This window comes from Ranitomeya variabilis, chromosome 2 (assembly GCF_051348905.1).
Source record: "Ranitomeya variabilis isolate aRanVar5 chromosome 2, aRanVar5.hap1, whole genome shotgun sequence".
Classification (NCBI taxonomy): Eukaryota; Metazoa; Chordata; class Amphibia; order Anura; family Dendrobatidae; genus Ranitomeya; species Ranitomeya variabilis.
In genome coordinates, this window is record NC_135233.1 from 462,194,925 (window position 1) to 462,212,180 (window position 17,256).

General features: G+C 46.5%; 1 protein-coding gene across 1 annotated transcript; it reads right to left on the minus strand.

Moving 5' to 3' along the window:
* Positions 1–704: 704 nt before the first annotated feature.
* Positions 705–16,118, minus strand: RCE1 (Ras converting CAAX endopeptidase 1). Its single transcript, XM_077287505.1, has 8 exons — positions 15,704–16,118; positions 15,515–15,617; positions 13,737–13,820; positions 13,575–13,653; positions 13,298–13,465; positions 6,209–6,280; positions 6,020–6,082; positions 705–1,653 (listed from the first exon to the last, which is right to left on the minus strand). Exons 1-8 carry the CDS (start codon positions 15,874–15,876, stop codon positions 1,418–1,420), a joined length of 978 nt encoding a protein of 325 aa, XP_077143620.1. The 5' UTR covers positions 15,877–16,118; the 3' UTR covers positions 705–1,417.
* Positions 16,119–17,256: the final 1,138 nt, after the last annotated feature.

The window sequence follows — 17,256 nt, forward strand, 5'->3', positions numbered from 1 at the left end:
ACTTAAACTCTCCTCCGGAGAGCAGTGGGCATTCAAGGTTCTAGAGAGGCGTCATACTCCATAGAATGGGGTCCTCTTTAGTCATTTGGGAACTGAGAGTAGCTGGGAGCCGCCACAGTGTTACACCTCGACGCATGCCACCCTCAGAGGACAATGAAGTTCCCCATCATTAGTGAATTGTCGTGAGAGGTAAGAGTGTGAAGTGCAAGAGAAATGAAGTAATACATATAACCAGGAGTGTCCATGTCTGCTTAATGCAAGAGAAACCTTTATGAAGAACTGTGTCTATTATCTGATGGACATAGTTCTCATGCTCAGTAGAAACAAAAGAAAAAAAAAAAAAAAAGTTTATTGTTGGACTTTGGTCTCCCTTAACCTCTCCATCATCTGGTCCTGGCCTGCCAGCAATAGTGGTACCATGCAATCTGCAGAGGATACACACAGCCAGGACCTCAATTTTCATATAGCACGCTACGGCTGGGAACAATAGTACCCCCACCCCCGGCTATCGCCTCACGCCACGTTACACAGCTATGACCATATTTTTAGCAAAGCAAGTACCCACTCCCCAAGCCGTACTTTTATGGCAGAAAGTTCAGGAGGAGACTCCTAACATAAATCTGAGATATTTGGATGAATAAAAGTGATCATTTCATAAAAACAAAAACAATATTGCTTTTATGTCAAGACAGTTCCACTAGACAAAAGGTTAAAAAAGACATTTAGTAGCAGCAGCTGCACCGTTTTCAATGTCTACAACCAACTGTTGAGCTAAAAATGCATTCTCCCTTTAGTTTGCGAGATCCTGTAGCAGCCTTTAGATATTTGCATAAAAATAGAAGTCAACTTTCTTATTCAATTAACTTACTCCCGACATCAATAAAAGTTTAGATCAAGTATAGATACGAGGTCTCCTGTAATAACCAGAGTGAAATAGTGGTGTAAATTCAACAGATGTTTCTTTTTTTTTTTTTTCTTTTTTACCCAGCCAGCAAAAAAAAAAAAAGCTGATCATTTTACAGCTGGGTTCACATCTAATGTAAAAAAATAGAGCAATATGAAATAAATTTACATCCAAAAATATATGATATCTGGTGGCAAACAAACACCTAGTCCTAAAAATGTTAGTAGATGTGCAAGTTCAGTTATTTGCTTGTTATTGGGGGGGGAGAAGTGCGTCTTCCAAAAATAAGAGCTCCTTTTTAAATAATATAAAGACGTCTCGCATAAAACGGTTCTTCTTAAAGTTCCAGGAACTGATCAATATCTATAACAAAAGTTCTGCCAACCAGGTATCAGGTACGTTATCTCGGTGCAAAAATATTACCAATAAATGAAATATGTTCACCAAAATAGACCCCAATCGTTTTTTTTCAGCCATTATCACGGCCATGGAGTTCAAAGACTGTGTTTGTGGTCATAGACAGAGGGAGCGATGGTCTGTGGAGCGCTTGTCCAGTAGAGAGCAGATGGGAATGTCCCCGTACAAAATGGGATCCGTCATAGGATAGAGCAGCAGGAAAAACAAGACAACCCCCAGCACATAGAAGAAGACAATAGTTGCACGTTGCGGGTGATCCAAAGCTGTAAAAATGGCTGGGAATCCAATGTAATTGCAGAATGAATGGCACAGAACGGGTCCGATGAAGTGTCCTAGAAAAAACAAAACCAGACGGGCCAGTCATTGCAAGATATCATCTGTGCAAAAATAAAGTAAAAACACCTTCTCTATCATTCTTATAGCGGTTATGCACCAGAGCATCATATACGTTTTTACAGGAAAACTGGCTCCAGCAAAATGGAGAGAAAGAGAATCTGATTCCAGTGATGTGTAACTTACTAAGCAGTGTGTCAATGAAATCAGTGTTTTATCAGCAGGAGATTATCACTACAAGACTAGATGTCTTGTGTCTCCTAGTCCTTCTAATCTATGAAACCCCACCCCCCCTCAATACTGATTGGCAGCTTTATACATTGTATGTTGACAGAAAGCAGCCAATCAGCGGAGTTATACAGAGCTCCGAATTTGAAGCACAGCTAGATCGGCAGCAGAGAAAACAGTTATTGTATCAAAATAACAGCATAGAGTGTAGCAGATGCTACATTGCTGGAATCAGGGCCTCTTTCCCTACATTATGCTGCTCTCAGATTACATCGCAAAAACCTGGTGACAGATTCCCTTTAACCACTTGTAGGTTTCCGAACTGTGAAGCGGTTAGAGACGTGACATAAGACTGAACATGGCACAGCGGTCATTTTTAAATTGCTGGGAACGATGTTCATTTTATGGAGCGCTTTTGTGCCATGAGCACTCACCCTAAGGGTATGTGCACACAATTCAGGATTTTTCGCGTTTTTTCGCTATAAAAACGTGATAAAAACGCATACATATGCATCCTATCATTTATAATGCATTCCGCAATTTTTGTGCATATGTTGCGTTTTTTTCCCGCAAAAAAACACATTGCGGTAAAAAACACAGCATGTTCATTATTTTGCGGATTTCCCACTATATTATTGCATTGGGAAATCTCCAGAAAAATCCGCAAAAAGAAAACACGCAAAAAAAAAGAAGATGCATGCGGATTTCATGCAGAAAATGTCCGGTTTTGTTCAGGAAATTTCTGCAAGAAATCCTGACGTTTGCACATAGCTTAAGTGTGTTTAAGAGTCCAAATATGGACCCGGCTGCAGATCTTCTGATCCTAAATATCCTCAGACATATGAGGCCGTCACATTTGGGTCAGTAGACCGGCAGACGGTCCGTACTCAGACTATGAAACAAATGTGCGGAACCAGCGTGACTTGCGCTCATACTGAGCCCTTGAGGAAGGGCGCGCTCCAGTTTTATGGTTAGTTTATACAGATCTTTAACCCGTTCATGACCGGAGCTTTTTTCAGTTTTGCGTATTCGTTTTTCGCTCCCCTTCTTCCCAGAGCCATTACTTCTTTTTATTTTTCCATCAATATGGCCATGTGAGGGCTTATTTTTTTTTGCGGGACGAGTTGTACTTTTGAACGACACCATTGGTTTTACCATGTCGTGTACCAAAAAACGGGAAAAAAAAATTCCAAGTGTGGTGAAGTTGCAATAAAAAGTTCAATCCCACACTTGTTTTTTGTTTGGCTTTTTTGCTAGGTTCACTAAATGCTAAAACTGAGCTGCCATTATGATTCTCCAGGTCATTACGAGTTCATAGACACCAAACATGTGTAGGTTCTCTTTTATCTAAGTGGTGAAAAAAATTCCAAACTTTGCTTAAAAATAAATAAATAAATAAATAAAAAATAAATTGTGCAATTTTCCGATACCTGTAGCGTCTCCTTTTTTTGTGATCTGGGGTCAGGTGAGGGCTTATTTTTTGCACGCCGAGCTGATGTTTTTAATGATACTATTTCGGTGCAGATACGTTCTTTTGATTACCCGTTATTGCATTTTAATGCAACGTTGTTGCGACAAAAAAAACGTAATTCTGGCATTTTGATTTCTTTTCTCGCTACATCGTTTAGCGATCGGGTTAATCCTTTTTTTTTAATAGACAGATCGGGCGATTGTGAACACGGCGATACCAAATATGTCTATGTTTGAGTATAGTTTTATTTTGAATGGGGCGATTTTTATATATTTTGTATTTTTTTTCATATTTTTAAAAACTTTTTTTTTTTAGTTTTGCCATGCTTCAATAGCCTCCATGGGAGGCTAGAAGCTGGCATAGCCTGATCGGCTCTGCTACATAGAAGCGATGCTCAGATTGCTCCTATGTAGGAGAATTACTGCATTGCTATGAGCGCAGACCACAGGGTGGCGCTCACAGCAATCCGGCATCAAGAACCATATAGGTCTCAAGGAGACTTCTGGTTGTCATGCCGAAACACCGGTGACCCGCAATCACATGACGGGGGTCAGCGGTGCGCGTATTTCCAGTCAGATGCGATTGTTAAATGCCACTGTCAGAGTATGACAGTGGCATTTAACTAGTTAATAGCCACGGGCGGATCGTGATTCCACCCGCAGCTATTACGGTTTAAAACAGCTCACATGTCCCTCCTTTGAGGTGGGCTCACCGCCGGAGCCCACATCAAAGCGGGGGATACCGACATCGGCGTAATAGTACGACCGATGTCAGTAAGGGGTTAAAACCCTCTATGATTTATATGTACAGCTGCCCGGAAAGTTAAAAAGACTATTCTGGAAACAAACAAGCACTGCATTTGGCCATTTTCATCTGGGCCGTGGATTTTAAAAAAAGAGAACCCAAGTCTGACCCTAGAAAACTTCACGATGTTAAACAAGACCAAAATTTTTTGATTGAAAGTGATAACTCCTGTCTTTTAGAAAAGAGAGACTAACTTTGACAGTAATCTATAAAATATTTTAAAGCTGTGAATTGGCTGGAAAAAAACAAAAAACCCAAAACACTAAGGCTACTTTCACACTAGCGTCGTGCTGACGCAACGACGCTAGCGTTGAAAGCGCCGCACAATGGGGGCAGCGGATGCTGTTTTTCAACGAATCCGCTGCCTCATTGTAAGGTCCGGGGAGGAGGGGGCAGAGTTCTGGCCGCGCATGCGCGGTTGGAAATGGCGGACATGACGCACAAAAAAAGGTTACATGTAGCGTTTTTGTGCCGACGGTCCGACGCAACACGACGCGTCCGTCGCACGACGGATGCGACGTGTGGCAATCCGTCGCAATGCGTCGCTAATGCAAGTCAATGGAGAAAAAACGCACCCTGCAAGCACTTTTGCAGGATGTGTTTTTTCTCCAAAACGACGCATTGCGACGGAGGCCAAACTACGCTAGTGTGAAAGTAGCCTAAATTGCAGCCTGACTGTAGGCAACTCACAATCACATGCATCTTATAACTATGTGCAGACAGCATTTTTGCAAAGTTTTCAGAAAAGGAGCACAGCCTCTAATTTTTTTTTGTCTTTTTCAAAAAGATTTGGAGATTTTCCGCTCACTTTCTGTTCCAAAACTGCCTAAAACAACAAAAAAAAAAGCTTTGTGCATATACCCTTGGGGTACGGCTACACAGCAGCTTTGGCTGCAATGTTGGTTGCAAGCCCAAAGATTGCTGCTGCTACTACTTTGCGGAGTAAAACAAGTGAATGTGATTGCATTGTAGTAAGAATACAAAGACACAAAAACAAATCCAACGGTCTGATTATTTGTGATTTGCTTGTCAAGGTCACAGCACCTTGCGGTTTGCAATACAGCCTCCATTACGCTCACATTATGCTGTGATGTACACGTGGCACAAAGATCTTTGGCTACATGACCTGTGTCATGGCCAAAGCCACTGTGTGACCCACTCCGGCCTCGTTCTGCAAGCTGCAAAGTGACCGAATGACAATTTAGATGTGGTCTTCATGTCGTGCTCCCGGGTGAAAGTGGACAAAGACTTTTGCCCATCACTCAGATATATCATGCAAAGTGTATCAGTCATTTTCACCAGCTTAAAAACACAAACAAAAACAAAAAACACAACCACAACAACAACACATGAGCCATGTCATGATAAATCTCAAATTAACATTAAAACTACAGTATGAAATAAGAAAACAAAAAAAATATATACATTTTTTTTTTTTTTTCAAAGGCTCAGCTCACACTTTGCACTATGGAGCAGTTTTATATGAAGTTATGAGAAGCCTAGGAGCATGTCAGGAAGTAAACATGGATTCTGTGCCTAAAGTCTTTAATAAAACTGCTGAAATTCTGCCAAAAATGTATGTATTTTAGAACATGTTCCCCATTAAAAATCCAGGAGAAAAAAAATAAATAAAAAAAAATAAAAAAATAAAGTGAACTTGCTGCAAGTTTTTAATTTCATAACCTTACTGTCAACAGCGCTGACCTTATGTGAACACAGCTTAAAAGAGAAGTATAACAAAGTTTTTACATTTCTATTCTTTTGTTTGTTTGTTTTTAATCCATTATTATTTGTGGGATAATATTTAAAAAAATGGCAATGAAACAAAGTATGTATCAGGACTAAACACCACACGTTCTCACCTGTTCTTATGAAGATAAATGCGGTGTATGCTCCAAACACTGCAGTGTATGAAAACTGAAAAGCTACAAGAAAAATAAAAATGGCCTCAATTGTGCAAATTAAACAAAGATAAAAAAATAAAAATAAAACAAGTTATAAAAGATAAAAATAAAATTCTAGTCATAGTCTGAAAATGCCCCATTACATACCGGCAGACAGAAATATGCTCAGGACGGTACCTTGCCGAAACCTCAGCTGTTCAATGACATGATGAAAATGAGCTGAAAAAAATAAAAATAAAATAAATAAAATTAGTAATTATGTATCCAAGAATGAAGCAGAGCAAGTGTCCTCTCCTAAATGGACCCAAGAAAGTGTTCACAGAAGTCCATGCAAACACTTGTTAGGCTGTGTTCCCACAATGAGCTTTTGATGTTGCAGATTTTCTGCGCCCATTAAGTAAAATAGATTAGGCAGATTCTTTTCGAAAAAAAAACTCAGTGTGGGAACGTAGTCTAAGTTCTCAGTCAAGGTTATAAGGGCAGTCTCACTGTCCAGATAATTCTGGTACCGGAAACAATCGGTACCCGTGTGCCCCTACGTTTCTGGTGTACATCAGTGTGGCACACTTGCGGCACACGTGTGCCGCCCGTGTGCCCACTGGGTACCACACGCACCGTGCTGGGTACCACACGTACCAGCATCTGGTGCTGAATCCGCGATTCATATCTTCTCTGCAGCAGCGTTTGCTGCATAGAAGATATGAATAATAGTGTTTAAAAGAAAGATCTATCTGTCCACCGCCCTCCCACCCCCTGTGCGCCCCCCCGCTGTTCTGAAAATACTCACCCGCTTCCCTCGTTGGCTGTCGCTGCTTCCTGTCCTGGCCGCAGCTTCTCCTGTATGCGGTCACGTGGGGCCGCTCATTTACAGTCATGAATAGGCGGCTCCACCATCATCTGTACTCTAGAAGAGCTCTGATAGCCATGTAGCTGAAGGCAAGCAAAGAGACTGAGAAAAAGCTGCCATTTACAGGCGTTTTTTTTTCTCTTTTGCTAAACAAAAATAAAAATAAATTCCTTAATGAAGATATTTGAAAAGTTTCATAACTTTACAGTCAGGATATTAAAAAGAAATTTAATAAGTGTGTGTGTGTGTGTGTGTGTGTGTGTGTTAAGTGTGTGTGTGTGTGTGTGTGTGTGTTAAGTGTGTGTGTGTGTGTGTGTGTGTGTGTGTGTGTGTGTGTGTGTGTGTGTGTGTGTTAAGTGTGTGTGTGTGTGTGTGTGTGTTAAGTGTGTGTGTGTGTGTGTGTTAAGTGTGTGTGTGTGTGTGTGTTAAGTGTGTGTGTGTGTGTGTGTGTGTGTGTGTGTGTGTGTGTGTGTGTGTGTGTGTGTGTGTGTGTGTGTGTGTGTGTGTGTATCCTAGCGATTCTGAGATTGTTTTTTCGTGACATATTGGGCTTCACGTTAGTGGTAAATTTAGGTCGATAATTTCTGAGTTTATTTGTGAAAAAAACGGAAATTTGGCGAAAATTTTGAAAATTTCGCAATTTTCACATTTTGAATTTTTATTCTGTTAAACCAGAGAGAGTTATGTGACACAAAATAGTTAATAAATAACGTTTCCCACATGTCTACTTTACATCAGCACAATCTTGGAAACAAATTTTTTTTTTTGCTAGGAAGTTATAAGGGTTAAAATTTGACCAGTGATTTCTCATTTTTACAACAAAATTTACAAAACCATTTTTTTTTAGGGACCACCTCACATTTGAAGTCATTTTGAGGGTTCTATATGGCTGAAAATACCCAAAAGTGACACCATTCTAAAAACTGCACCCCTCAAGGTGCTCAAAACCACATTCAAGAAGTTTATTAACCCTTCAGGTGTTTCACAGCAGCAGAAGCAACATGGAAGTAAAAAATGAACATTTAACTTTTTAGTCACAAAAATGATCTTTTAGCAACAATTTTTTTATTTTCCCAAGGGTAAAAGGAGAAACTGGACCAGGGACGTTGTTGTCCAATTTGTCCTGAGTACGCTGATACCTCATATGTGGGGGTAAACCACTGTTTGGGCGCACGGCAGGGCTCGGAAGGGAAGGAGCGCCATTTGACTTTTTGAATGAAAAATTGTCTCCAATCTTTAGCGGACACCATGTCGCGTTTGGAGAGCCCCCGTGTGCCTAAACATTGGAGCTCCCCCACAAGTGACCACATTTTGGAAACTAGACCCCCCAAGGAACGTATCTAGAAGCATAGTGAGCACTTTAAACCCCCAGGTGCTTCACAAATTGATCCGTAAAAATGAAAAAGTACTTTTTTTTCACAAAAAAATTATTTTAGCCTCAAATTTTTCATTTTCACATGGGCAACAGGATAAAATGGATCCTAAAATTTGTTGGACAATTTCTCCTGAGTACACCAATACCTCACATGTGGGGGTAAACCACTGTTTGGGCACATGGTAAGGCTCGGAAGGGAAGGAGCGCCATTTGACTTTTTGAATGAAAAATTATCTCCATCGTTAGCGGACACCATGTCGCGTTTGGAAAGCCCCTGTGTGCCTAAACATTGGAGCTCCTCCACAAGTGACCCCATTTTGGAAACTAGACCCCCCAAGGAACTCATCTAGAGGCATAGTGAGCACTTTAAACCCCCAGGTGCTTCACAAATTGATCCGCAAAAATGAAAAAGTACTTTTTTTTCACACAAAATTTCTTTTAGCCTCAATTCTTTCATTTTCACATGGGCAACAGGATAAAATGGATCCTAAAATTTGTTGGGCAATTTCTCCTGAGTATGCCGATACCTCATATGTGGGGGTAAACCACTGTTTGGGTGCACGGCAAGGCTCGGAAGGGGAGGCGTGCCATTTGACTTTTTGAATGGAAAATTAGCTCCAATCGTTAGCGGACACCATGTCGCGTTTGGAGAGCCCCTGTGTGCCTAAACATTGGAGCTCCCCTACAAGTGACCCCATTTTGGAAACTAGACCCCCCAAGGAACTTATCTAGATGCATAGTGAGCACTTATAACCCCCAGGTGCTTCACAGAAGTTTATAACGCAGAGCCGTGAAAATAAAAAAATAATTTTTCTTTCCTCAAAAATGATTTTTAGCCCAGAATTTTTTTATTTTCCCAAGGGTAATAGGAGAAATTGGACCCCAAATGTTGTTGTCCAGTTTGTCCTGAGTACGATGATACCCCATATGTGGGGGTAAACCACTGTTTGGGCGCACGGCAGGGCTCGGAAGGGAAGGCACGCCATTTGGCTTTTTGAATGGAAAATTAGCTCCAATCATTAGCGGACACCATGTCGCGTTTGGAGAGCCCCTGTGTGCCTAAACATTGGAGCTCCCGCACAAGTGACCCCATTTTGGAAACTAGACCTCCCAAGGAACTAATCTAGATGTGTGGTGAGCACTTTGAACCCCCAAGTGCTTCACAGAAGTTTATAACGCAGAGCCGTGAAAATAATAAATGTGTTTCCTTTCCTCAAAAATATTTTTTTAGCCCAGAATTTTTTATTTTTGCAAGAGTAACAGGAGAAATTGGACCCCAAAAGTTGTTGTCCAGTTTCTCCTGAGTACGCTGATACCCCATATGTGGGGGTAAACCACTGTTTGGGCACATGCCGGGGCTCGGAAGGGAAGTAGTGACGTTTTGGAATGCAGACTTTGATGGAATGGTCTGCGGGCATCATGTTACGTTTGCAGAGCCCCTGATATGCCTAAACAGTAGAAACCCCCCACAAGTGACCCCATTTTGGAAACTAGACCCCCCAAGAAACTTATCTAGATGTGTGGTGAGCACTTTCAACCCCCAAGTGCTTCACAGAAGTTTATAACGCAGAGCCGTGAAAATAAAAAATTATTGTTATTTCCTCAAAAATGATGTTTTAGCAAGTAATTTTTTATTTTTGCAAGGGTAACAGGAGAAATTGGACCCCAACAGTTGTTGCCCAGTTTGTCCTGAGTACGCTGGTACCCCAAATGTGGGGGTAAACCACTGTTTGGGCGCACGTCGGGGCTTGGAAGGGCGGGAGCACCATTTGACTTTTTGAACGCAAGATTGGCTGGAATCAATGGTGACGCCATGTTGCGTTTGGAGACCCCTGATGTGCCCAAACAGTGGAATCCCCTCAATTCTAACTTCAACACTAACCCCAACACACCCCTAATCCTAATCCCAACTGTAGCCATAACCCTAATCACAACCCTAACCCCAACACACCCCTAACCACAACCCTAACCGCAACACACCCGTAACCCTAATTCCAACCCTAACCCTAATCCTAACCCTAATCCCAACCGTAACCCTAATCCCAACCCTAACCACAACTGTAACCCCAACACACCCCTAACCCTATCCGTAACCCTAACCACAAGCCTAATCTTAACCCTATTTCAAACCCTAGCCCTAATTCCAACCCTAACCCTAAGGCTATGTGCCCACGTTGCGGATTCGTGTGAGATTTTTCCGCACGATTTTTGAAAAATCTGCAGGTAAAAGGCACTGCGTTTTACCTGCGGATTTACAGCAGATTTCCAGTGTTTTTTTGTGCGGATTTCACCTGCGGATTCCTATTGAGGAACAGGTGTAAAACGCTGCGGAATCCGCACAAAGAATTGACATGCTGCGGAAAATACAACGCAGCGTTTCTGCACCATGGGCACAGCGGATTTGGTTTTCCTTAGGTGTACATGGTACTGTAAACCTGATGGAAAACTGCTTCGAATTCGCAGCGGCCAATTAGCTGCGGATCCGCGGCCGATCCGCTCTGTGTGCACATGCCATAACCCTACCCCTAACCCTACCCGTAACCCTAACCCTACCCCTAGTTCTAACCCTAGTTCTAACCCTAACCCTAGTGGAAAAAGAAAAAAAAAATAATTTTCTTTATTTTATTATTGTCCCTACCTATGGGGGTGATAAGGGGGGGGGTGTTTATTTATTATTTTTTTATTTTGATCGCTGCGATAGAACCTACCACAGCGATCAAAATGTACTTGTAATGAATCTGCCAGCTGGCAGATTCGGCGGGCGCACTGCGCATGCGCCCGCCATTTTCCAAGATGGCGGCGCCCATGGAGAAGACGGCCGGACACCGGGAGGGACATCAAAGCTAGGTAAGTATGGGGGGGGTGGGATCGGAACACGGGGGGGGTTGGGAAATCGGAGGACCGGGGGAGCGGACAAGAGGACCGGGGGAGCGGACAGGAGGGAGGAGGAGAGCGGACAGGAGATCGGGGCAGAAAGGACGACTGGGGGGGCGATCGGGGTCTCCAGCCATGGCAGATGCTATTGCAGCATCGGCCATGGCTGGATTGTAATATTTCACCTGTTTTTTAGGTGAAATATTACAAATCGCTCTGATTGGCAGTTTCACTTTCAACAGCCAATCAGAGCGATCGTAGCCACGGGGGGGTGAAGCCACCCCCCCTGGGCTGAAGTACCACTCCCCCTGTCTCTGCAGATCGGGTGAAAATGGAGTTAACCCTTTCACCCGATCTGCAGGGATGCGATCTTTCCATGACGCCACATAGGCGTCATGGGTCGGATTGGCACGGGTTTTCATGACGCCTACGTGGCGTCAAAGGTCGGGAAGGGTTTAAATGAAAGGCGGTGTTACCAGTGTGAGACATGTATATCATGAGAGCAGACTGTCAGTCATTACATATCTCACACTGGTAACACTCCTTTAACCCCTTCATGACCTTGGGATTTTCCGTTTTTCCGTGTTCGTTTTTCGCTTCCCTCCTTCCCAGAGCCATAACTTTTTTATTTTTCCGTCAATTTGGCCATGTGAGGGCTTATTTTTTTTGCAAAGCAAGTTGTACTTTTGAACGTCATCATTGGTTTTAGCATGTCGTGTACTAGAAAACGGGAAAAAAATTCCAAGTGCGGTAAAATTGCAAAAAAAAGCGCAGTCCCACACTTGTTTTTTTGTTTGGCTTTTTTGCTAGATTCACTAAATGCTAAAACTGAGCTGCCATTATGATTCTCCAGGTCAGTACGAGTTCATAGACACCTAACATGACTAGGTTATTTTGTATCTAAGTGGTGAAAAAAAATTCCAAACTTTGCTTAAAAAAAAAAAAAAAAAAAAAAAATTGCGCCATTTTCCAATACCCGTAGCGTCTCCATTTTTCGTGATCTGGGGTCGTGTGAGGACTTATTCTTTGAGTGCCGAGCTGGCGTTTTTAAGGATACCATTTTGGTGCAGATACGTTCTTTTGATCGCCCGTTATTGCATTTTAATGCAATGTCGCGGCAACCAAAAAAACGTAATTCTGGAGTTTCTAATTTTTTTCTCGCTACGCTGTTTAGCGATCAGGTTAATGCTTTTTTTTTTTTATTGATAGATCGGGCGATTCTGAACTTGGTGATGCCAAATATGTGTAGGTTTGATTTTTTTTTTATTGATTTATTTTGAATGGGGTGAAAGGGGGATGATTTAAACTTTTATATTTTTTTCACATTTTTTTTTTTTTTACTTTTGCCATGCTTCAATAGCCTCCATAGGAGGCTAGAAGCTGGCACAACTCGATCGTCTCTGCTACATAGCAGTGATCGCTGCTATGCAGCAGAAATGCAGGTGTGCTATGAGCACCGACCACAGGGTGGCGCTCACAGCTAGCCGGGATCAGTAACCATAGAGTCTCAATGACCTCTATGGTTACTATGCAGAAGCATCGCTGACCCAAAATCATGTGACGGGGTCAGCGATGCACTCTTTTCCGGCCGCCCGGCCAGAAGCGCCGGTTAAATGTCACTGTCAGCGTTTGACAGCGGCATTTACCTAGTTAATAGCGGCGGGTGAATCGCGATTTCACCCGCCGCTATTGCAGGCACATGTCAGCTGCTCAAAACAGCTGACCTGTCCCAGCTTTGATGCGGGCTCACCGCCGGAGCCCGCATCAAAGCGTGGGCTCTGACCTCGGACGTACTATCCTGTCCGAGGTCAGAAAGGGGTTAATGTAAAATAATCTCTGGAGGCAGATTCTCAGGGAGATCTATGTCCGGCCCACAGATCTTAACAGCTCATTTACATATTGAATAGAATGTTGATTTCCCTGGAATAAGACATCAGATCGCAGATATCCGGGTATCATTGTATCCAACTTTTTATGACCTACATGCCCATATAGACGGCTTAGGAGGGTTTCTCCTACTGACAGATGCCATTTAATCAGTGTGTTGTGGGACAAATCTGAAAATTTGCAACAGGTAAAATCTGCAACAGAAAAAAAATGTAAATGGAAACTACATTAATTTATATAATTCAATACTTACCAATGCCAAAAAATAGTGGACAAGTAAAAATAGCTGTGCCTGGACTAGTACATGGTACCAACATGGGCAACATGCAGGCTCTAAAGACCAACTCCTCTGTAAGAGGCGCAATCACCTGGTTCCGAAGCCATCGCATGTCAGTGAAGCAGAGCATCCAGAAACGGGGATCTGCAGGTTGCAAGCAAGGAAAGGGACAAAAAAAAAGACCCAGGATGAAAGTGCCATACAGAGTGTCCCTACGTTAGTGCCATGTTCACACTCCGAGAGAAGTACTTACCAAAAGCAACTTTCAAGCCATCAAGAAAACCCCATGGGCAATCCAGAGACAGCTGGACCAGAGGGCCGAGGAACAAAATCTGCATTCGAAGACAAGAAAATGTGATAAATGCAACATGAAGGTGAAGCGCGAGGCTGCCAGTGCTGAGACGTCCAGTCTTACCATGGTAAGGAGCAGCGGTAACAAAGTTGCTGTGAACATCCCGTCTAAGCGGAAGCCCATGAGAGAAAGTATGGCTGCCTCTGTCTAGAGAGAACACAGAATTGCACACGCTGAGTTTCTAATGTAGGAGAAAGTGGAGCAGTTTTTTGGAAGGGCAAAAAAAACCCTCCCAAAACAGTAGAAAAACAAGAAAAAACCCTGTTGGAAGAAGTATCACAGACAAAAGGCTGTTGATGCAAACACAGGGTGTCTGCCATCTTTGTACTCCTGCACTTGAGCAGAACAGACCGCCAAGGGGGGTGACGGCACGCTGCAGCAGGACATACAACAGAGATAGTACCAGCGGGCGCTCCGGCAGGGCACACAGCAGAGGGGGTGACAGTGCTCCGGCAGGGCACACAGCAGAGGGGGTGGACGGCGCTCCGGCAGGGCACACAGCAGAGGGGGTGGACGGCGCTCCGGCAGGGCACACAGCAGAGGGGGTGGACGGCGCTCCGGCAGGGCACACAGCAGAGGGGGTGGACGGCGCTCCGGCAGGGCACACAGCAGAGGGGGTGGACGGCGCTCCGGCAGGGCACACAGCAGAGGGGGTGGACGGCGCTCCGGCAGGGCACACAGCAGAGGGGGTGGACGGCGCTCCGGCAGGGCACACAGCAGAGGGGGTGGACGGCGCTCCGGCAGGGCACACAGCAGAGGGGGTGGACGGCGCTCCGGCAGGGCACACAGCAGAGGGGGTGACGGCGCTCCGGCAGGGCACACAGCAGAGGGGGTGACGGCGCTCCGGCAGGGCACACAGCAGAGGGGGTGACGGCGCTCCGGCAGGGCACACAGCAGAGGGGGTGACGGCGCTCCGGCAGGGCACACAGCAGAGGGGGTGACGGCGCTCCGGCAGGGCACACAGCAGAGGGGGTGACGGCGCTCCGGCAGGGCACACAGCAGAGGGGGTGACGGCGCTCCGGCAGGGCACACAGCAGAGGGGGTGACGGCGCTCCGGCAGGGCACACAGCAGAGGGGGTGACGGCGCTCCGGCAGGGCACACAGCAGAGGGGGTGACGGCGCTCCGGCAGGGCACACAGCAGAGGGGGTGACGGCGCTCCGGCAGGGCACACAGCAGAGGGGGTGACGGCGCTCCGGTAGGGCACACAGCAGAGGGGGTGACGGCGCTCCGGTAGGGCACACAGCAGAGGGGGGGGGGGACGGTGCTCCGGCAGGGCACACAGCAGGGGGGGGGGGGGGACGGTGCTCCGGCAGGGCACACAGCAGAGGGGGGGGGGGGACGGTGCTCCGGCAGGGCACACAGCAGGGGGGGGGACGGTGCTCCGGCAGGGCACACAGCAGGGGGGGGGGGGACGGTGCTCCGGCAGGGCACACAGCAGGGGGGGGGGGGGACGGTGCTCCGGCAGGGCACACAGCAGGGGGGGGGGGGACGGTGCTCCGGCAGGGCACACAGCAGAGGGGGGGGGGAAGGTGCTCCGACAGGGCACACAGCAGAGGGGGGGGGGGGGGGACGACGGCGCTCCGGCAGGGCACACAGCAGATGTGACGGCGGGCGCTCCGGCAGGGCACACAGCAGAGGGGGGGACGGCGCTCCGGCAGGGCACACAGCAGAGGGGGGGACGGCGCTCCGGCAGGGCACACAGCAGATGTGACGGCGGGCGCTCTGGCAGGGCACACAGCAGAGGGGGGGATGGTGCTCCGGCAGGGCACACAGCAGAGGGGGGGACAACGCTCCAGCAGGGCACACAGCAGAGGGGGTCACCACTCACTATTGTATTTACCTTGAAGCCCGTTAACTCTTTCCAAACCCATAGAAACAGAGGGGACAGGGAGGACACGACGAGCACACTGGTGAACCTCCTCTTAATGACTGCAGGGTGATCTCTGGGGACAGGAAACAGACAGGTATCACACACAGCAGGTGCTGCAGCCCGGGGATGCGGCTCCCTCCGCCGACCCACTACTGTTACCTGGACAGCTCGCTCTTCCACACATACAAGCTGCCCACGTAAGAACACGCCAGGGCGAGGCAGCAGAGCACGGACACCGCGCACAGCCCCGAGGCGGACACCGCGGCGTGAGCCTCAGACATGGCAGGTGAGAGATGGTAGGGGTAAAGGACCTGTGATGATGTCATGGCCATGTGACCAGTCACGTGTGAGGAAGGTGCCAGGCTCTGTAGTTATACTGCACGATGTGCGCCCGGCCGCCAGTTTGCAGCACTTGGAAGGTCCTCTGCCTCTGTGTAGTGTGGGAGTGTCGGGGGAGTGGCCGCCTCTGGGAGCTGCAGCCGCTCATTGGCTGTGCAGCTCCGTGCATTGATTGGCTGCCAGGCTGCCATTGGTACAGCCTCGTGGTGCGCCTGTGTGGTGGCTGCTGTATGCTTTTGGCGCGCATTCCTGACCTGAGCTCTATACTGTGACTGACCAGAGCTGTCCCTCCCCGGGATATCATTGTGTCCCTGGGAAAGAGCCAGCCTAATAGGGAGGAGAGCGGCCAGGACCTCTCACCAGGGCAGGTCCTGCGCCCACAGTGTGAGGGTCGTCAGGGGAGCGGGGGTATGTTTTAACAGCTCCTGCAGAGCATCGCACCTCCATGTGAAGGGCTGCTGCACTCCTCACAGCACACAAGGACAGGCAGGGTGACAGTCTGCAGAGCATTGCTTCTCTACTTGTTCATGTATCTGCAGAGCATCACTTCCCTATCTGCAGATCGTCACTTCCCTAGCTGCATGTAGCTGCAGATCATCACTTCCCTATCTGTGCCTGTATCTGCAGAGCATCACTTCCCTATCTGTGCATGTATCTGCAGAGCATCACTTCTGTACCTGTGCATGTATCTGCACAGCAGCACATCCCTATGTGTGCATGTATTTGTGGAGCAGCACATCCCTACGTGTGCGTGTATCTGCGGAGTATCAATTCTGTACCTGTGCATGTATCTGGAGCATCACTTCCCTACCTGTGCGTGTATCTGCAGAACATCAGTTTCCTATCTGGGCATGTATCTGCAGAGCATCACTTCACTACCTGTGCGTGTATCTGCAGGGCATCACTTCCCTACCTGTGCGTGTATCTGCACTGCATCACTTCCCTACCTGTGCGTGTATCTGCAGAGCATCACTTCACTACCTGTGCGTGTATCTGCAGGGCATCACTTCCCTACCTGTGTGTGTATCTGCACTGCATCACTTCCCTACCTGTGCGTGTATCTGTAGAGCATCACTTCACTACCTGTGCGTGTATCTGCAGGGCATCACTTCACTACCTGTGCGTGTATCTGAAGAGCATCACTTCACTACCTGTGCGTGTATCTGAAGAGCATCACTTCACTACCTGTGCGTGTATCTGCAGAGCATCACTTCACTACCTGTGCGTGTATCTGCAGAGCATCACTTCACTACCTGTGCGTGTATCTGCAGAGCATCACTTCACTACCTGTGCGTGTATCTGCAGAGCATCACTTCACTACCTGTGCGTGTATCTGCAGGGCATCACTTCACTACCTGTGCGTGTATCTGAAG